The sequence below is a fragment of the Gekko japonicus genome, unplaced genomic scaffold (genome assembly GCF_001447785.1).
Source record: "Gekko japonicus isolate JY-2015 unplaced genomic scaffold, Gekko_japonicus_V1.1 scaffold52, whole genome shotgun sequence".
In the NCBI taxonomy this organism is placed as follows: domain Eukaryota; kingdom Metazoa; phylum Chordata; class Lepidosauria; order Squamata; family Gekkonidae; genus Gekko; species Gekko japonicus.
Window position 1 is genome coordinate 31,303 of NW_015168653.1, and position 21,521 is coordinate 52,823.

The 21,521-nt window shown below is 42.9% G+C and overlaps 1 protein-coding gene across 1 annotated transcript in view; it reads left to right on the plus strand.

The window, feature by feature from the left end:
* Nucleotides 1-21,521, plus strand: part of NALCN (sodium leak channel, non selective) — a gene marked incomplete at its 5' end in the record, with an annotated part of 154,275 nt that overhangs the window by 12,710 nt on the left and 120,044 nt on the right. Inside the window, one exon of the mRNA XM_015415105.1 lies at nt 6,935-7,126. Coding sequence (XP_015270591.1) covers nt 6,935-7,126 — 192 coding nt within the window. The remainder of the gene's footprint in view (nt 1-6,934; nt 7,127-21,521) is intronic.

The window sequence follows — 21,521 nt, forward strand, 5'->3', positions numbered from 1 at the left end:
TGGATGGCCTTCCTGTCTACGACTAAGTAGCTTAATAGATTAAATGACTTATTAACATAGAACAGAGTTCCTTGACCCTGACCTAGATCTCCTCAGATCTTGGAAGCTAAGCAGGGTTGGCCTTGGCTAGTATTTGGAAGGGCAGCCTCCAAGAAATGCCAGGGTCGTGATGCTGAGGCAGGCAATGGCAAACCACCCCTGGAACATCTCTTGCATTAAAAACAACTCTAGCTCACCACCTAGTGGTGCATAACGCTAAAAGAGCTAGAACTTCTTTTTTAAAAGATTTATTTATGATTTTACATTACAAAAGGGAAAAACAAAATTGCAGTATATAAATCAAACTTTGGAGTTTACATTAAACATTATTTCTAAACCATTTGTTAACGTTGTACCATCTTTTTTGGAAACCTTTTTCATCTTTTCCTAAAAGTATCATATTCAATTTATCCATTTCTGCCACATCACAGATTTTTATGATCAACTCTTCTCTAGTAGGTAAGCTATAGGTCTTCCAGCATTTAGCAACAAGTATTCTAGATGCTGTCAGACAATCTTAGGATCTCCCGACTATTCTACACACAGTGCCATACAATAATTATTAATTATTATTAGAGCTCCTTGGAGAAATGGAAGGTAATAATTGTGCTAATTTTTAAAATATACTTTCTTTGAGGTTTTGAGTAATTGATTAATTAGGGGAACCAAGTCTCCAAATAATTAACTACATCTGTAGGTTCTTCCGGTGGTTGGGAAAATCCTCGTAACATCTAAATCCTCATAAACCAGGCACTTTGGGTTTTTAACAAGAAATACCCACTCTTCCAAGGCAAAAGAGATCTCCTCTACTGATATATCAGAAACAGGAGTTTCTCTTTTATAATTTGAGATTGGGAAGAATTATTTTTTCAGTACACCAGCATAACGTAGTTAGTTACTATTTATTTATTCATAAAATTTATATCCTGCCTTTTTGCCCTTACAAGGGCCGCCAAGGGGGCTAACAATTTAAAACACGCGTAATAAAATGACATCGTTGTTGTTACCCATTCATTTGTGACTGACTCTTGGCGATTCTGTGGGCTCTTTCCATGTTTTCCAGTCCTGTACTGTTTCTTTGAATCATTCCATGCTCAGGCTGGTGTCGACTTTTATGGTGTCTAACCACTGTGTTCTTTGGCAGCCCAGTTTCCTTTTGCCTCTAACCAATCCAAGCATGGAGCTGCGGTGGCTCAAGTGGTTAAGACACTGAACTGCAGGCTGGAAGGTCGGTAGTTCAGCAGTTCGAGACCCGAGTGCTGCATGACGGAGTGAGCTCCCATCTCTGGTTCCAGCTCCTGCGAACCTAGCAGTTCGAAAGCAAGAAATTGCAAGTAGATAAATAGGTACCGCTTCGGTGGGAAGGTAACAGCATTCCATGTGCCTTGGCGTTTAGTCATGCTGGCCACATGACCATGGAAATGTCTTCAGACAGCGCTGGCTCTTCGGCTTGGAAACAGAGATGAGCACCGCAACCCTAGAGTCGGATTTGACTGGCTTTCAAGCAACAGAAACGTTTACCTTTACTAATCCAAGCATAATTGCTTTTTCTAGTGAGTTCTTCTGCATGACATGGCCAGAATAAGTCAGTCGCAGTTTTATGATTTTTCCTTCCAATGACATGACTGGTTTTATGCGCTCCAATACTTGCTTGTTTGTCACCTTTGCTGTCCAAGGAATGCACACGAGCATTACATTGCAAAACCATTAAAATCAACCCCCCTCCCCAACATACATCATTAAAACAACTTTTACAAGAATTAAAAACCACAGTTAAAACACATACAAAACAGTTAAAATGCATACAACCCCCCCAAAACATTGGTTACAAAGGAGGGATCGTTGAGGGATTGCCAAATGAAACAAAAAAAAAAAGTCTTCATCCAGAGAAGCTGCCAAAAGAAGGGGGCAGAAACATCCTAGAGCTCCATCAAATCATGCTTCTTGTATTTAAAAATAAGTAGCCGTCTACTCCTTTAACATCTCTATAAAGATACACATGTGTGGCAGCAGAAGCATCTGTTGCAGTGAAAGATTTAGGTCACCTTCTGAAATTCAAGTCTCCTACCGGCAAATGACAAGGGAGGTTGAAAAATACATTACTGTTTGTGTCTGCACACAATCTACCATATCCGCAGGCAATCAAGTTCCTAGGGAGTGCTGTAACACTTCTCCAAATCAGTGAGGGTCAAAAGATTATCTTTACCTGCATATTTTTGGGGGGTTAGGCGTATCCTCAGACATTGTAATATTTATGATGACAGGGCTATCCTATCCCCAGCCAAACGGCAAAAGAAGTAGCTGGGAAAGGAACTCCCACATTAAACACACCCTCATTTATCCACAAGACCTATTTTTCACCTTCCTGGAATTCCCTGCTCTGCATCAGAGACTGCATTATTTATTAGCCTTACAATTTAGGCAGTACACCCATCATTCTTTTCCCCCCCAACTATTTTGGTTGCAATTCAGCTTCCAAAACTAATAAAGAATTCTTTCATAGAGCAATTTGTGTGGTCTTCTGACTTCCAGCACTCCAAACCCACATTATGCTTTAAAAAAAAAAAAAAGTAGAGGAACAGTCCAGGTAAATGCAAGCACTGGGAGAGATTTAAGCACATTTCACTAAAGCCAGTGTTATTTACTTAATTTTGTTAAGGTTCTATTCTGCCATTCTTCCAAGAAGCTTAGGTAGCCGACCTCCGAAGTGGTTTCCCTCCCCACCATATGTGTATGTAATAGATAGCACATATAATGTGTATATATAATTCCAGCCATTGCACCACACTGGCTCTGGCAAGAATTTCTTCTCTTGGGTCCCCTTACCATTGATAAAATTGCAACGCTCAGAACTTTCCATTTTGCAAATGTACTGTCTTTCATGGTTGTTATAAATCATGCTGAATGAATGAATGGGATGAAGAGCTTGACGCTTGAAGCTGGTTGGGGCTGATATCTATCCCAGCATTGATGCCAAGAGTTTAGCACCATGATCTTGGATATTGCATCTGGATCGCATCCAGTTTTGGAGCTTAGTGATTACTGCCTCAAACTGGGGAAATGTTCCTGTGTAAAAATTATGCTTCTGCACTGGTCTTCCCCCATGTTGAAAATTAATACCCAACCTTCCTCTAGTTGACTGCCTGTAGGACCCAAATCGGATGGAATATGTCACCCACCCAACCATTCATTCGTTTCCAAAAAGATATTTCTGAACCACCACCTTTCCCATGAACAACAAATATTATTCCAGGTCTTCTTAGGCAATCAATACTTTTTTGCTTGCAAAATGTTAATTACCGGAGCCAGTATCACAGCATCATCTCAGTGGGTAAAAATATTTTTAACATGAATAATCTTTGCTATTTTGAATGATAACGATGGGATTTCCGACAGAGTGTATACAAGTTCTGTTACCAAAGGCCATGTCAGCCAATGCAGCGAAAATCAAGAATTAATTGTAATACATAAACCAGTCTTCAAACTACTATAACAGTGTGAGCCTTATTGAAGTATATTGTACCACATTGCCTCCCTCTGATCCTCAAAAATAGTTGAGCTGGCTGAACTGAATAAATGCATGAATTGGTGGAGGGAGAGAGCTTTGAAGATGGCCCTGCCCTTTTCTCTCTTAATGAAAACAAACGGGCTAGCAAAATAGTCCCTGGAAAGATTAATGTGCTGCTTAAATGTCAATTAAGGCACTTTAGGTGGAGGCAGAGGAGGACACCCATACTAAAAGAGTTAAGTGGAAAACTACAAGGCTAAAAGTTGTTGAACTCTGGGAAGAATCGTGCATCAGCAACCGTTTCTCCCTCTAATCCATCTACCCCCACTTAAATTTGTATCTGGCTATTATGATGCTTTTCCTGGAATCGAAGTCTGCATAATATAATGATTCATTGGCTAATCTCTTTGCTGACCGAAGAAAAAGTATGAGCCTTGTGAGGTTTATAAAGCAGGTAAAAATGTGCAATATGCACAAAGTATATAACTAATACTATACCCATTTGGGATGGAACTTTCTGAGCCTGAAGGTCTCATGTGTGGCATTCTGCCTACCAATTTCAAGCAGACAGGTGGACGGTCTCTATTTAAATGCATAAAAAACCTCTCACAAAAGAGACATTTGACACCCCAAGAAGACAAGCAGCAGGGCAGAAGAGGCGGAGCTAGAATAGCAGCTTGTGTGCTCTGGTTCTTGGGTTGCTGGCCCCCAGGTCCCAGCGGGGATTCCTCTGCTTTTGAGGGCTCCAATCCACCGCTGGCCAGCTGGCTGGCAGGGGAAACCCCACCGCCAAACAGGGATGTCCCCAGTGCGATGACGTCACCCGGAAGTGATGCCATCATTTCAGCAATGTCATGTGGCAATGCTCTGGTTTTTGGGTAAACTCTGTGGTTTTGAAGCCAAAAAACCATAAGAGTTTTTGCCCAAAAAACAGAGCATTGCGTGTGACGTATTGCCCACCCCCAAGATGCCCCCCAACCCCCTCCTACTCTGATGGCAAGGGGACCTGGCAACCCTATCTGGTTCTGTCAGCAGGGTCCTAAAGCAGGCTACAGACTCCCCAGGAGCAGGGATCTGTCCTCCAGAGCAGTATGGAGGTTGAAGTCACAAACGACGTTTAGCTAGGTCGAGGTTCACAGGGATAGCAGAAGCACACTAGCCATGTGAACTGGTTGAACCAGCAAGGCTCTCTGTTTACCCCAGGGCTGTTTCTGGGCTTCATCTAGCCAGATCCTGATTCAGCCACAATCCTGCATATATGTGCCTTGGTTTGAGTCAGTAGCTGGAACACAAGCCACCAGCTGAGCACCTCAATGTTGAGTTGCCTCCTCATTGTCCCACTGTTATATATTAGGTCTCTCATAAAGAAATGTGCACACCAAGGCCTCAGTAACAGAACGACAACTTGAACAAAGTTTGAGACCTCCTTATCAAAAGAGAAAACAATTACTGGCAGAAACACTGCACAGAGATCTAGCAATGCAATCTTCTTTAGTGGTGAGATGGGTATTGTGTTGATTGGTCAATGTCCAGGTCACTTACTTTATCTGCTAACTCACTCCCTTTCGCCTCATGCTCTCAACGTCTGTACTGGTCTGTAAAACAGTTAGCAAGGAGCCAGAATGCTGAGAATGAATGATAGTCTCACATTATTACCAAGTGCCTCCCATCTATTTGATTAGTTAATATCATTATTTTAAAGAATGGGGTGTTTTCAACTTGTTTCTTGATTAGTTAATGCCTGATGGTAAGTCATAGGATTGCCAACTCTGGGTTGGGAAATTCCTGGAGATTTGGGGATAGAGCTTGGGGAGGACGGTGACCTTAGTGGGGTATAATGCAATTGAGTCCTGCTGCCAAAGCGGCCATTTTCTCCAGGGGAACTGATCTATGTAGTCTGGAGATCAGTTGTAATTCCAGCTCTCCAAGCCCCACCTGGAGGTTGGCGATCCTTATTAATAAGGATACTCCAGCATTTGCGTGTAGCTTTTATTTTTCTTTTGCTTTTCAAAACAATGTTCTCTCAATGCAGTCCTAAACAAAGTTATAGTGTTCTAAGTCCCTTGACTTCAGTGGATTAAAAGAGTGCAGCTGTTAAATGTTGAATGCCGGAGATTTTGCTGGGTCACACCACAGTTAAAAATTGAAGTCAGTGGGCCTATATTGGTGCAACTGCATAGGATTGCACTATATATTATTTTATTTATTTATTTATTGAATTTCTACCCCGCCTTCCCGGCCGAAGCCGGTTCAGGGTGGCTTACATAAAAACAGGTAAGTTACGTTAAAACATAAGTTACAATTAAAACAATTCTAAAACCATAATAAAGTGCTAGTAGTCATTGTTGCTCATATGACGGTAGTCCAATCTTGAGGTGACCATCACATGGATCACTGTTGCCAGGTCATTGCATTTGAGGAAGGGAACGAGCTGCCTGATCAGCCGAAGATGGTAAAAGGCCAACTTGGCAGTGGCTGCTATTACAGAAAAGTAGTGCATTTTAAGTTAATTTGTTTTGGGAAAGGGAAGGGAACCTGCCATTTTCAGCACCTCAGATCCAACCAGGAGTCTCCAGCAACTGCATTTCAAAGAGGAGGGAGACTTGATCATAGTTTCCAGCATCTCATCAAGTGTAGCTCTACATCTGAGATTCTTTAAGGTGCCACAAACCTCCTGTCTGGTTTTGCACAACAATCACTTTTCAGTAATGCCAATTATTGCATTTTGATTATTTATTGCATTTTTTAAAATCCAATGTCGCTTTCTGTGCTGCAAACAGCCACTATCCGTTCCCATGTCGATGCACGCATTTATTGTAAGTTGTATAGGGTGGTGATGGGTTTTTTTCCAAATAAATTTTATATTTTTTTTAATGGGGGGGGAATCCTTCAGAACTAAAGTTTTAAAAAAATAATCACACCAAAGTAAAACTGGTAACTCTTGTACCAGCCATGAATAATTAGAGTTATGTATTTGGCAGTTGTTGGCGTGGCAGGCTTTATACCCGGAAGCCTTACACATTCAGCAGTGGCTCCCATTTATCTTAAGAGCTTACATGTGATTTCAAGATCAAAGCCATGGCTAGTTGATCCTTGTTTGAATATGTGGGCCCATTGTTGATCATTGCAGATTCCTTCTTTATTTCTTTTCTTTTTTTTTGAGCACCACCAAAAAGCTTTTATTATTAATGTGCTGTAACTGTAATATATTGTAAGACTGAGGGGAAACATCCAGGAAATCAATGATCTGGAACATTTGTTACTTTCCTTTTTGGCATATTGCACTTAACATCAGGAGGTGACTTGAAATAAAACATTCTGTGTTTATTCTCGTTTGACATCCTGTGGTAAAATCAATAACTGCATTTCCTTTGTCTTTTCACCCAGGTTCTTCGGGTGGTCCGACTTATAAAGATTTCGCCTGCCCTGGAAGACTTTGTGTATAAGATTTTTGGACCTGGAAAAAAGCTTGGGAGTTTAGTTGTTTTCACTGCCAGCTTATTAATTGTAATGTCAGCAATCAGTCTGCAGATGTTCTGTTTTGTGGAAGAGCTAGACAGATTTACGACGTTTCCAAGGGTAAGTGTAAAAAAAAAAAAAAGAAACAGTTATACTGCTGTCATTTTCTTACAAATGTCTTTTTTATCTATCTTTGTTAATACCAACTGTTCAGATGGTAAGGGGGGTGTTGTTCATATATGGTGGATGGATTTATTTTGGCTTGGTTCTGTGGCTCTGTGGAACATAGTGAACCACACAGAAAGTTGGGATGTAAATGTTTCAGTAAATGAATAAATAATTTATGGTTTTTAAAATCAGGTATGGATATATGTGTTGGTTTCTGTCGTATCTTTTTTTTTCTCTTCCAAATTGTTCAGAAGACTATATGTTAGGTTGGATCCAGCCATCTTTTCCACTGGTGAAAATAGATAGAGGGGTCTCCTTTAACTACCCCCCCAAAAAGGCTATGCTAGGGATCATGGGATCTGAGTGGACAAAAGCTATATGGGATAGGGGGCTGTGGTAATGAGGATAATGGGGTGAGATTGAGTGAAAAGCTGGCAGGATCCAGCCCATTGATTTCCAAGGGTTATCATATCAAGTATGGGTCAGCCAGGTATTCGGTCTTGCATAGCTTCAGAAGCAGAGCCCAGACATGGATGGACATTCAGATTCCATCAGAGGTAAAGAACTAGCTGAAGAGTTTTCTTTAGGGTGGTTTTTAAAAATGTAAATGTTGAAGAGTAACTCAGAATGACACTTGGTTCTGACCAAGCAAGAATCTTTCATTAGCTCATTTTCAGGGCACAATGCAGTTTAGAGTCAAACAGGCCAAAGATCCCATCTTCAAAGACCAATATTTTGTTGACTGTCAAGTCAGTGCCTGGTATGTCAGACATTTAGCCCCAAAGCAAAGTGAAAACTCCAAAAGAAGACATACAAAAATTAGAGAGGACAAGTCTGGCTTTACTCTGACATGGGGTGAGACAGCCATGTCGGGTGGTGTGTTATGGGCACTCGTAAAGATTAGCAACTGGGGATATAATTTGGATTTTCCACCAAGTGCTAAAATGTCTTGGACGAATCTCAGAGAAGGAGCTGAAGATGTTGTACCAGAGAGGGCTAGATTTATGATAAGGCTTTTCAAAAAAAAAAAAAAAAAGGTTGTGGCCATCCATCCCAGGATTCTCTCCAACATCTGATTGTTTGCCAGCTGCTCTGATCTTACAGAGTATTGTTGTTTGGTGAGATAGTTTTGGACTTCATTAGAGACTCTGTACAGGAACATTAGAGCAGCTAGGGGCAAGGACCCAGATAGTTTGTGGCTGCAGTGAAGTCGGATTCTTGATAACCATACAGGTTCTGCTGGTGATAGTGAAGTGCATTAGTTCAAGACAGGTTCCCTTTGTGAAGCTTAGGCGGCAATCATACGCACAATTAGACCTGCCATAGGCATGAATGCCAGGCAGATTTAAAGGGTGCAATCAGTCAACAACATCTGGGAAGGGCCCTGCAGCCATCAGCAACCCATTCTGCTCCGCTGCAGAAGCAGAGTTAAAAGACACCGGGGGATATCCGGTAGAAAATGGGTTACGACAGGCCACGGACGGACTTTCCCCTGTCTGATCAGTCCAGCATGCTCTCATGGCATCGGGAGGGTCTGATCAGGCCATCCCGACTCTGTGCCGTTGTTCCCCCCCCTTCGCAGTATGCACATAATTGCAAACTCCATAGGGAGCCCTCGGTGCGGAGGTGCAATTAATCAATTCCTCATTTAAGCACATCGGAAACAAGTGGCAAAAAACGGCCCGACTCATCCGCGGTTGCGTCTGATCACGCAGTGGCGGGCTGTGCCCGCAGCTTCCAAGGACAATGTGATTGCGCAACTGTAGGTCAAATTCCTTTGGAGGAAATAGCCTAACTTCTTCCCCTCCATTTTTTCTGGTCTGTGTGACTGCAACCTTAGTCTCAGTATCTTTTCAGATGTATTTAAGACTTATTGCTTCTGTAGGGAGCTCAGGGTGGCATGTGAGGTTCTTCATTTTATCCTCACAACAACTCCATAAAGTAGTTTAAGCTGAGAGTCTGCTACTGGCCCAGGGTCATAGCGGAGTAGGAGCCGAATGTGGTTCTCCTAGGTCCTAGGCAGAATCTGCAGCTATTATAGCACACTAACTCTCCTTTGGTCCTAGACATGATTTCCTATGCACCACAGCAATTATTTTGCTAATACCACCTGTGGTGCTTGGTGAGGCAGAAATTCCTGTTGGGAACTTAGCAATACGAAATGCTCACAGGCAGAAATCCTCGCATATAAAGGGATGTCACAGTGGATACATTATTTAAATTTTGATGTTTCAGGTCTAACTGTATTAGCATATTCTCTTAAATAATAGCTCTTGACCTCCTTGTGGTTTTATTTATTTATTTATTTATTATTCTAGGGCGCCCTCCCCTACGAGCAGGGCTTAGGACGGCTTACAACAGAGATGCACAATAAATATATAAGTTAAAAAAAATTTAAGACAAAGAAAGCAAGCAATAGTCTTTAGTAAAATTTATCAGTTCCAAGATGGCTAGCAATCAGAATTCCTGGTTTAGCAGATCGCAGACCTCCCAGAAGAAACTTGTAAAAGATGGGGGGGGGACACATAAAGAGTAAGAAGGACCTGTCCATACGAGGCAGTTTGGGCCGGGAGCGGGACGGAACGGGGGCGGAGCAAACGGGCACGATCCCACTGCAACATCTGGAAATCGTTGCCTGCCCGTCCCTGTTCCGTCCCAAACGGCGATACCTAGGTGGTTGTATCCCTTGAAGCACCGCAAGCCGGGCCGTGGGATTGGGCGGCGCGTCCTTGCGCCGCCGCATCCTGGCCCCCGGCCGTACTGCGCATGCTCGAGCATGCGCAGTTCGGCAGCCTCCCCCTCCCATCGGACTTTCCTCCCCGGCATCTGATTGTGCCGGGGAGCGATGCGCCGCGGCTGAGGGGATCCGTGGGATCCCGCCGCGGCGTCTCAAGTTCGGTGCGGCTCTGAGTAGCCGTATTTCAGCCATCCCGTGTGGCAGCAGCCGAAGAGTATGAGAGTGCCAGATCACATAATTGTGCCATCACTGTCCTCAACCCCTTGCTATAGCCCCTATCTCATACATGAACATTTTTCATCTGCTGGAAAAAAGACATTCCTTATTTGCTTTGTTTCTAACTTTTAGTCTTTAAGAGTAGTTAATTTATTTATATCAGAAGGACAAATGGAAATTGATTGGGCAGCTGGTTCAAATGTAATTAATGAAACATTCACCTTTGAATGAAAATACTGCTGTTTTCTTAATAAGGTGCTGGCCTTAGTTTATGTGTACTGAAGACCCCGATCCGTTACTGACATGAACAAGTCAAAGTCAGTTTCCTGTTAGAAGGGTCACCACTTCATAATGCTAGTTCACATTTTTGAAAAGGAAAAAAAAGGTTCTCCACACATAGAAAACCAGTGTAGCAGGGATCAAGGAACAATTCCCTAATTTGTTACAAGTATTTTTTTGGTGGTTTTTAACACAGGGGAGCATTAACAATGTGATCCTCCAGCTTCTGAAATCCAGTTTATCACCTCAAGGCTCTGCCACAAGCAAGCCGTATCAGTCCTGTTGATCCTTATCTCATAGATGAAGCCCTGGAGCCCAGCTTTACATTGATTGTGGACCCCCCAGTTCTTCTCTGTTGTTAGTGCCCTGAGGTGATAATGTTCTACTGTGCAACACTGTCACGCAAATTGGTCAAGGGATGCTACCAGGGGTGCCCAGGCATCCCCTCACCTGACTGTTTGACCTGACATGAGGGAACTGAGGGAGGTAAGTGGCTTAACAGGGCAATGAGGATGGCTATTCCTGCCTTGCGTGCAGCGCAGTAGCTGTCAGATAAGCAAAAACAAAAACAAAATGGCAGTCACATAAGCTGACACTACCTTTTTACCATTTCCCCAGATGCTGCAAAGCAAGTACACTTAGCCAAATGAGAACAATTGATTATCATGTCCATTAATGTCTCTGAATCAGAAGATTACAACTAAAAACAGCACAAGCACTGCAGGAACATTACTGGTTTTTGAAAGAAATTGTGGTAGGGGGGGAATAGGCAGAAAACCTTCATTCGCTAATGCCTCTAAATTGCATGCTTTCACATGGTTACCTGACAAATAGTAAATAAGCAGAAGCCTATGGTTGCTATGGTTACCAGCAACAGAATTCTTTGGCCCGTTTTTGTCTTCTAATGTCTGATGGATTTGTTTTCAAGTCAGTATGGACCTCTAAAAGGGACTTTTGAAAGTGCTTTTACTCTTTTCTTTTTTTTGCATTTGTAATTTTCTGAAGTCATGCTTGATCTGAAGGAAATACAGACCGTGTTTGTATTTTTTAGAAAAGTTTTGATTATTTAGAACCATGTCCTCTTAAAAATGTGCCCTTCCTCAGAGATGTGTTGATCTCCGGACTGGCTGCTCCATTTAAAAACAAAAACAAAAAACTAGCACGCCAAGTCTTTGTTTTACCAATAGGCAGTGCTTACTGAAAACAGATCCTGAACACTATAAGAAAAGTGCTGCTCAACATGGCTGCCTTCTTTCGTATTTGACTGCACTTCCTCCTGCCTAGTATCATGTTTAGGGGTACTGACAAATCATGCTTCACTGTTACATGAAGGTACTTGGAAGATGCTCTCTCTTTTTCTACTTCCCTCATGTTCAAAAATCTAATGAAAGACTTCCACAGGAAACTGTGTTTTGCGAATACATCCAAAATACAAACTGTGGATTTTTCTCTTCCCACAAACCAGGATTCCAAACAAGGATTAAGCTAAATTCAGGGAAGACAGTAAATGAGAAGTTGTGGTTTAAGCGTATCAAGAAGCTATAGTTTTCCACAAGCACTACATAAGTGGGAAAAGAGAGGGAGCCATCTTTTTTGTTTGTTTTAACTTATTTAATTTTAGATAAACTAGCTAAGTGGTGCTTGTCACTGCTAGCAAGTCTACCAGAATTTGGTGGTGCGTTCAACCTGATTATGAACTTGGTCAGTGCTACTGCTGCTTTAAGAACATAAGAACATAAGAGACGCCAATGTTGGATCAGGCCAAAGGCCCATCTAGTCCAACACTCTGTCACACAGTGGCCAAAAATACCAGGTGCCATCAGGAGGTCCACCAGTGGGGCCAGGACTTTAGAAGCCCTCCCACTGTTGGCCCCCCCCAAGCACCAAGAAGACAGAGCATCACTTGCCCCAGAGCCCCTATGTATACCTTGTGGCTAATAGCCACTGATGGACCTCTGCTTTCATTGCTACCCACTAAATTAGGACCTTATCAGTCTATTCTAACCAGATCTGTTTAAATAAGCTTGCTCCATCTTGAGCTAAATTTTAAATGCTCACCAGTTTCCGCTTGCCCAATAAACACACAGGTAAATTGCATTGGATGAACTTTTGCCAGGACAGCTTGGAGACAAGAATGTAGAGTCAGCCCCCTGGCAAGATTCAGCAGAGGTTTCAGGCGTTCTTGTCAGTCACTCCTGGAGGTGGGGCATTAGTGGGAAACAAGCCAGGTGCAAGTCAGGATATCATGTTGATACATAACACAAAAAACATGGCTAAGACAAACTACTATTAATAAACCATCTTCAGATCCTGATGTCAGATCCTATTTTCATGGAGGCTAACAAACTAACCATAGTAGCTAGTGTAGTGACTCATATCCAGGCTTTCTTACCTGTAGATATGTAAATTTTGGGGAAACGTAAATGGAAAAGGAGAGGAACCATTCATAGCTTTGGCGAGCAAAGGATGAAGACGAGATGGAGGAGTGCTGCTGATAGATGAATGCCTCCAACTGTGCAAAAGCTGTATGTACAGCCTAATTTAGCAGCTTTTGAAAGCTGACAACCTATCACCTGGTAACCAGGTATGTGTGGTTGGCAGCTAGTGTTAGAAATAAATTCTAAGAGTGTCAGGAATCAAAGAAGAGGTGATCAGGGCTTCCTCCTGAAACTTTAACCATTTTAGCACAGGGTTCTTTTTATCAAGCTTCATGTTACCAAGAGAGAAAGAAACCAGAGGTCCAGAGTTCTTGAATAGAGTTGCAGCTTTTATGGAATACAGTACATTGCAAATTCATCCGAAAGCATATACTCACTGAGGGTGGCTGGCCACACCCAAGAGCTTGACACCGACCTGTCAGGAGAAATCTAACAAGGGAGATTTCTGCCTTACCCCTGAGCAGTCTCTGGTTTTATTAAAAAATATGCCTGTTCTCCCAAAATGGCTAGTCAAGCCTTAGGTATTGAAGCTGACTGATCAGGAGAGAAGACCTTTCGAGGATGTTCTCTGCCTCACCTCAGGCATCTCAGGATGTTATAGTTAGTTCTTCCTTCTTTGTACCTTCACCTCCCTGTCAGGGGAGTCTTGCCATGTATCTTGGCATCCATTGTTTTTGGTTCTGTGGTCTCATGGTGGTGGTGGTGGTCTTGACTCACTGCCTGGAGACCTGGTGGGACTTGCCTATCACAGACCTCTGTACCTTCATCTCCCTGTCAGGGGAGTCTTGCCATATATCCTGGCACCCATTGTTTCTGGTTCTGTGGTCTCGTGGTGGTGGTGGTGGTGGTGGTCTTGACTCACAGCCTGGAGACCTGGTGGGACTTGCCTATCACAGACCTTCTGGGGCCATTCTGATTTTGTCTGGAGCTTTCTTTTGACAAATGTCATTGCTTGTGGCTTAGTCTTTTTTTTGTTCCCGATAGGGAGTGGATGAGAGCACTTTCCAGTCACTGGGCAGAGGTCACCCAAAGCCTTTCTCCACTGCTGTCTTCTAACCTTGGTCTTCAGCCTCCAGTAATATACTCACACATTCATTCTTCTTCATTACCTTTTGGCCCTACCAGGGCAGGTACTTTATTTACACATTTACTTATGGGCTGTGGGTTGCACCCCAGCTACATGAGTTCATTTTCAAGCTGCCAGCTTCCCACTTAGATTTTTTTGCAAAATTTTCTGCCTCCTCAAGAGAAAACCACACAAACAGTGAATTTTGCCACCTGCTGCATGATACAAAATTGCACTCCCAGCTTCTGTTTCTGCCTGTTCCATGGCTGGTTGGTCTGAAAAACACTTCCAAGCTTTAACATTGCTTAGCTAAACCTTACAAAACCCTATAGGCTCAAAAAAATATGTACCTGACACTACACAGCCAGCCACTACTTCATTGCACAAATTCAAAAATGCTTGCAATGCTGCTCATTTTGAATTCTGAGTAAATCTTCAAGACAATCAAAATAGAGGTGCTCAACTTGACAAAAACTAGGTAATTCAAACAAGATAAGTTCAAATGTCAATTGGATTTTGCAGCATTCGTGCACTGGTGATGCTGGCGAAGCAGAAATAGTGTAATAATGTCTGAACACAGGGCAAGTTCTACTGCACATTTGCTACATGTAGCAGAGCCAGTGTGGTGTAGAGGTTAGAATGCCAAGCTAGGACTGGGTGGTAGCTCAACAGGCAAAACATTTAACACTTAGGTAATTCACACCTAATTGCTTTGTTGGAGTTTCCAGGAAAGGTAGTTTTCAAAATGGGTGTGGAGGGTGTCCTCAGAATAACTAGTTTATAGTAAAGATAATACTGTTCATTTCTAAGAAGGCTGTGGCAGCAGGAAGTATACCTGTTTGCTTCCCACACTTCCCCATTCTGTCATGAAGCTCAATGGGGGTGGTCTTTGGTCAGTCACTGTCTCTTAGCCAAACCTACTTCCCAACAAACACTGTTGTGAGAATAAAATGGGAGAGAACCAGGGGTCATTTCTTCCAGGAGCGCACAGGAGCGGAGCTCTGGCAGTAAAGAGCCCAGGGGGCGGGCATGTGCAACAAGCCCCACCCCCTGCTCCCAGCAGCCCTCAGTCAGAGCAAGAAGCAGCCAGGTAAGTTGCAGAGCTCCCTCCGGCCCAAAACAGTCCAGTGGCACCAAGACCAGGTTTTATTCAGGTACAAGCTCTCCCTCCTCTGCGAGGACAGATCTGCACGTCCCCGTCCCCCCAATAGCTAGGAATCCAAAACAGTCCAGTGGAGCCTGAGCGGTGGGTGTTGCTTTCTGACACACTTCCGGTGATGTCAGGGGGTGTGGCATATGCAAATAACTTATGCTGATGAGTTATGCTAATGAGCTCCTGCACCTTTTTTTCTATGAAATGACCCCTGGAGAGAACCATGTAGGCTGTCCTGAACTTTTTGGAAGGAGGAATAAAAGTTACTTGGGGTGTGTCTTACCCTACCAGATGGGTGATTTCCAGGTAGTCCGCCACATAGTGTAATTCTTTTTCAGTCACATACTGGACCCTTTGTAGGTGCAATTCAGTATTACTGCATAGGTCAGGGAAATGATTTTCTTAAGCAATAGTGTTTCGCAGCTGTTCTCTTTTGTTTTGTCTTCCCTGTCTCTCTCAGCCACCCCTCCCCTCAAGGTACTTGTTGTGGTGAGAGGAAGGGAAGGAGAGCATAAGCCACTTTGACACTCCTTAGGGTAGAGAAAAGTGGCATATAAAACCAACTGTTCTTAATGAAGAAGCAAGAAATAGTAGCAAAATGCTGCCACAGTGCGTAGAGGGCTAGGTAGAACTAACATCTTCCTAGAATCAGAATGGGAGAGTAATTAAGGATGGAGCAAGAGCAGTCAGGGAATATGGCAAAGCAAGCCTCATTCATTCCCATAAGTGGACATTTAAGAAATTATCAGCCTTCATCACTTTTCCCACTGAATAGGCAAGTCTCTTGTGTTTACCCTCAATGAATCCTAGATTTGATAAAACTAAACCAGCGCTTGTTTAATTGGTGGAACAAAAATATTAGATTTCTCCTTTGTATTTCAACATGTGCTGATTTATGCCGCATAGTTGAGGATGAAGACTCTATTTGACTACCAACATCAGAAAAGTAATACTGAAGAGAAATTTTTAAAAAATCAAAGAAATTTGCATGGTGCTTTCCCCCCCATATAAGATGAATTAATTCAAAACCTTTTCCATTTACATACATCTCCAGGACTCATTTTCACAGCTGTTGGCTCTGTCAACTAGATAGCTGCATTTCAGATTCATTTTAGCATAAATGGTAGAAAGTGTACTTTCAACTAAAAATATCCTGCTCTGAAGGAAAGATTGCTACTTGCTGAACTTAAAACCACTGTACACTGTCTTATTATTTTCTTAAACCTGGTGCTTTCCAATACAGGGAACTTTAATAATAGGAAAGATTTAAATTCTATTGGGATACCACTAGAATAAGGAATGTTTTAAATGGAAGGTTTGGTTTTCATCAAAATGAAAAGGTTATCTAGCTTTTGTTTAGAAGTAACATTTATACCTTCTAAAAATAAATGAGGTACCATAGAACGCTTGAGCCATTTATTTTCTGTGGAGAAAGTATTTAGGAGGGGAAGGTTTCCTTTTGACTAATTTTTAAGCAGCTGATGTACATGCAGCAGAAGTCCTGGTGGGGGGGGGGAATAAACTTCATGCATTCCACATGTAACTCCAGTTTCTCCCAACTAGGGTTGCCAGCTTTGGGTTGGGAAAAACCTGTAGATTTTGGAGATAGGGCCTGAGAAGGTTGGGGTTTGGGTGGGGTGGGAGGGAAGGGAGCTCAGGAATAATGCCATAGAGTCCACATCCCATAGCTACCCATTTTCACCAGGGGAACTGGTCTCTGCCATTTGGAAAACAGTTGTATTCTGGGAGATCTCCAGACCTGACTTGGGAGTCGGCAACCCTAACTGCAGCCAAGGGTCCATTTATGGGACCTGGATAGATTAATAGGAGGAGGGATGAAAAGGGGAAAGCAGTGGTGTCTCCAGTGCACTAGCTTCCACTGCTTGTAACCAGGGGGATGTTGTTGTTGTTGTTCAGTCGCACAGTCGAGTCCGACTCTTTGCGACCCCATGGACCAGCTCCCACTAGGCCCTCCTGTCTTCCGCCGTCCTCTGAAGTTGGCTCAATTTCATGTTCGTTGCATCGATGACACTGTCTAACCATCTCAACCTTTGCCGTCTCCGTCTTCTTTGACCTTCAATCTTTCCCAGCATCAGGGTCTTCTCCAGTGAGTGCTCCCTTCTCATTTGGTGGCCAAAGAATTTGAGCTTCAGTTTCATTATCTGGCCTTCCAGGGAACAGTCAGGGTTGATTTCTTTTAGGATTGACTGATTTGATCTTCTTGCAGTCCAAGGGACTCTCAAGAGTCTTCTCCAGCACCATAGTTCAAAAGAATCTATTCTTCGGCACTCGGCCTTCCTTATAGTCCAACTCTCGCAGCCATACATGACTACTGGGAATACCATTGCTTTGACCATGCGGACTTTTGTTGGCAGGGTGATGTCTCTACTTTTTATCATGCTGTTTAGGTTCGCCATTGCTTTCCTCCCAAGGAGCAGGCGTCTTTTAATTTCATGGCTGCTGTCACAGTCTGCGGTGATCTGGGATCCCAGGAACGTGAAGTCTGTCACTACTTTCTGAAGATACCAAACTCTAAATTTTGCTGATCAGATATCTAGAAGAAACTGTCCCCATTCAGTGTCTGGAAACAATGGCCAAGTGAATGAGGGTAAAAATTCAGACGAATCCCAGTATGACACAGCTAATGTCATTTATTTATCTCCATCAAAGTGGCCATTTAGTATTACAAAGCCAAGCTTATTGATCAGTTGGTCAAAGACTATCTCATGTTTTTTAACTAAAGAATCTTTTGTATTCCTCCAGCATTATAAAATTCACCAACATTTCCCCTAACTTTTAAATTACTGTTTCCAATGTGAGCATTAAGATCACCTAACAATATTATTTGTGCCTTGGGATATTTAACTTCAAGTTCATAGATGTAATTTTCCAAGTCAGGCCAACAGTTCTCATAACAAAAGGATGAGGTTGCACCATATCACCTAGATATTTTACCACTTGCAGTCTTGGAAGGTCGTTTTAATGGGATACCATAAAGGAAAAGAGTCTGCTTCTGTATTCAAAAGTCTATTGAGGATCTATTCCACATCACATTTCAATGTACAAGATATGAGGGTGAACAGAATAGATTTGTGTGGGCCACAGTATCCCGTTTCCCAGGAAGGTCAGATCAGGAGAAATTAGTTATATTACTGTCAGATAGAGACAAAGTCATTACTCTCCAAATGGGAAGATTTGCTGCCAGCATTATGAAGGATAAAAAGACGATGAGGCATGCTGACGATAGTATGTCTAACCCGTGACTGCTTCACTCTCAGACAATTATTTGCCATCTTTTATTTGTCTCTGGATTGTAAGATCTTTCTCTCTTACTTTGAGATGTACAATTTTAATGATATTTTGTATTTTAATACTAATTGGAAAATGTATAATTTTAAAATTATTTTCTTATTTCCCTTTTGATTTTATCTAGGTGGAACCTCCACCTTATTCTGTATTGTTGCTATGGCTTTTCTTTGCTAATGCAATAAAGACTGATTGATTATTTATTTATTTGCAGCATTTATAGTGCACTTTTCTTCAAAAAAGACTCAATGCCAGTTGGCAATGCCAGTGTTCTGGATGATATTTATTTTCCTCTGATTAACATAGTCAATGTTCTACCATTTCCCACCTCTAGCTTTTCTATATCCCACCACCTAACCTAAATAAGCCAGTTTGGTGTAGTGGTTAAGTGTGTGGATTCTAATCTGAGAGAACCGGGTTTGATTCCCCACTCCTCCACTTGCACCTGGCTGAACAACCTTGGGCAAGCCATAGTTCTGCGACGACCTAGCCACAGTGATCCATGTGACGGTCACCTCGAGGCTAGACCATTGTAACGCTCTCTACATGGGGCTGCCTTTGTTGCAAATCCGGAAGCTGCAGCTGGTGCAGAATCCTGCAGCCAGGCTGTTGATGGGCCTTCCTAGGGGGGCACACATCCAGCCCGTGCTGAAAGCGCTGCACTGGCTGCCGATAGCATACCGGATTCGCTTCAAAGTGCTGGTTCTTACCTTTAAAGCCCTAGATGGCCAGCGTCCGACATACCTATGGGACCTCCTCTCCCCATATGTTCCCCAATGAGCACTACGGTCTGGGACTAAACATCTCCTGTTGGTTCCAGGTCCCAAAGAGGCCAGACTAGCGACTTGGATTACTGTGATGTTGAATGGTTTGCCTTGGAATCGGACCAAAATCATTCTGTCATTTTTGAGATTGTATCCCAGTACTGACCCCTGCACTCTCTTGTTGACTATAAAGGCCACACCATTTTTTCTACGAGATTCCTGGCCACAGTAGTAGATATAATGGTCTTCTGAGTTAAATTCGCCCATTCCTGTCCACTTAAGTTCACTGATTCCTAAGATATCGATGTTCAGTCTTGCCATCTCATTTTTGACCACGTCAAGCTTACCTTGATTCATAGATCTTACATTCCAGGTTCCTATGCAGTATTGTTCTTTGCAGCATCGGACTTTCCTTTCACCATCAGACACATCCACAACTGAGCGTCCTTTTGGCTTTGGCCCAGCCGCTTCACTCTTTCTGGGGTTACTTGTACTTGCCCTCTGCTCTTCCTCAGTAGCATATTGGACACCTTCCGACCTGAGGGGCTCATCTTCCGGCATCATATCTTTTAGCCTTTTGATACTGTCCATGGGGTTTTCTTGGCAAAGATACTGGAGTGGGTTGCCATTACCTTCTCCAGGGGATCATACTTGGTCTGAGTTCTCTGCTGTGCCCTGTCCATCTTGGGTGGCCCTTCAAGGCATAGCCCACAGCTTCATCGAACCGCGCAAGCCCCCTCGCCACGACAAGGCAGTGATCCATGAGGGGGAGGGGGATGTTACCAGTAGGCAAAACAAAGGAAAATGCTGTTTCAAAACAAAAGCCAATAGACCACTTAATTGCCTGTTATTCTTCAGAAATAGAACTCACAATACAAATGGGCTTATTCAACAAAGAGGGGAAGAAATCAAAGTAGGGCATGCTTGTACAAAAACTCAATCAGGCAGCCCAATTGACGGCACAATCGTAAAGGGAGTTGCATCCTTCTAAGACAGTTAACTTCAAAAGACTTAGAAGAGTGTAACTCTTTAGACAGTCCTCCTCAGATCACTTGCTTTTCCCTTTCTCTTCAGAAACCTCTTTTCTCTTTTTCTCAGTCTCTATCCTCTATTCTCAGGGTCCCCCCCACAAAAAAAATCCCTCACATATTGCACAAGGGGCAAATCCATACTGTTACACACATATGCACAGAGTAACCCTGGTCCCCCTAAATAAGGGTGTGTGTTTAGATATAATTTCGGGTATTTGGAAATGTGGGAATATTTGTTTATTTATTTGTTTATTTATTTGTTTATTTATCCGCCCTCCCCAGCGGGCTCAGGGCGGCTACAACAAAGGCAATTGCCATAACAACAGTTAAAACAACATAAAAACAATCATTAAACAGTATAAAACAATCCTTAAGTAAAGTGCGGTGCTCTTGATGTTAAATTTTTCTTAATCCAAGATGAGTTCCATTCATCAACCTAACCTGACAACATGCATTCTTTGGTTAACTAGGCGTCTGCCCAGGGTCGGCTCACCTCCAGATCCAATCCACCGTTGAAGATGGCAACTTGGTGGTGGTACAGTGACGGCGGCGGCTCCTATGCAAAGGCCTGGCGGAAGAGCTCCATCTTGCAAGCCCTGCGGAACTGTGCCAGGTCCCACAGGGCCCGAACCTGCTCTGGGAGCTCATTCCACCAGACAGGAGCCGCCGCCAAAAAAATCCCTGGCCCTGGTTGCAGCCAGCTTGATGTCCTTGGGGCCGGGAACCACCAATAGGAAGTAGTTTCTAAATCTCAGTCTGAGCCACTTCCGCACTGTCATTTTTGTCACTCATTTGTCCCTATTGCTTCAGGGTTTCCCCCCCCCCCAATGTGTTTTGCTCTCTCTAGTAGTCCCAGAGGGAGCAAAACACATGTGGGAATGGGTGGGGGGGACCCAAAGCAATAAGGACCAAAGAGTGACAAAAATGACAGTACAGGGTGCAGATTGCTTTAGATTGCATTCTGACCTGAGTTTTAATACACATCCCCATTTATATCAACCAGACACATATTTTTATCAGTTATGTGAGATGGATCAGGACTAAGCATATTTAGAGGCTTTCTGAATGTAATATCTGTTGCATAATGACTAGTACAATAAAGTCAGGAGAGAGGTCTACCTTCATGAAAACATGGTGGTGATTTAAAACCACAGAACTTTCATCGGTATAAAGCTCCATGTTTCATTTTCACAGGTGCTGGATACTTGCCAAGATGAATTGGTGTGGCACAATCATTTGGGGGAAATGAAAACATTGTACACATTTGAAAAATCAGAACATTTGTTCAGTCAAAATGGTTACATTTGAATATAGGTGAATGGCCTCAAATTCTGCACAGCTTGGATTTGAATAGTAA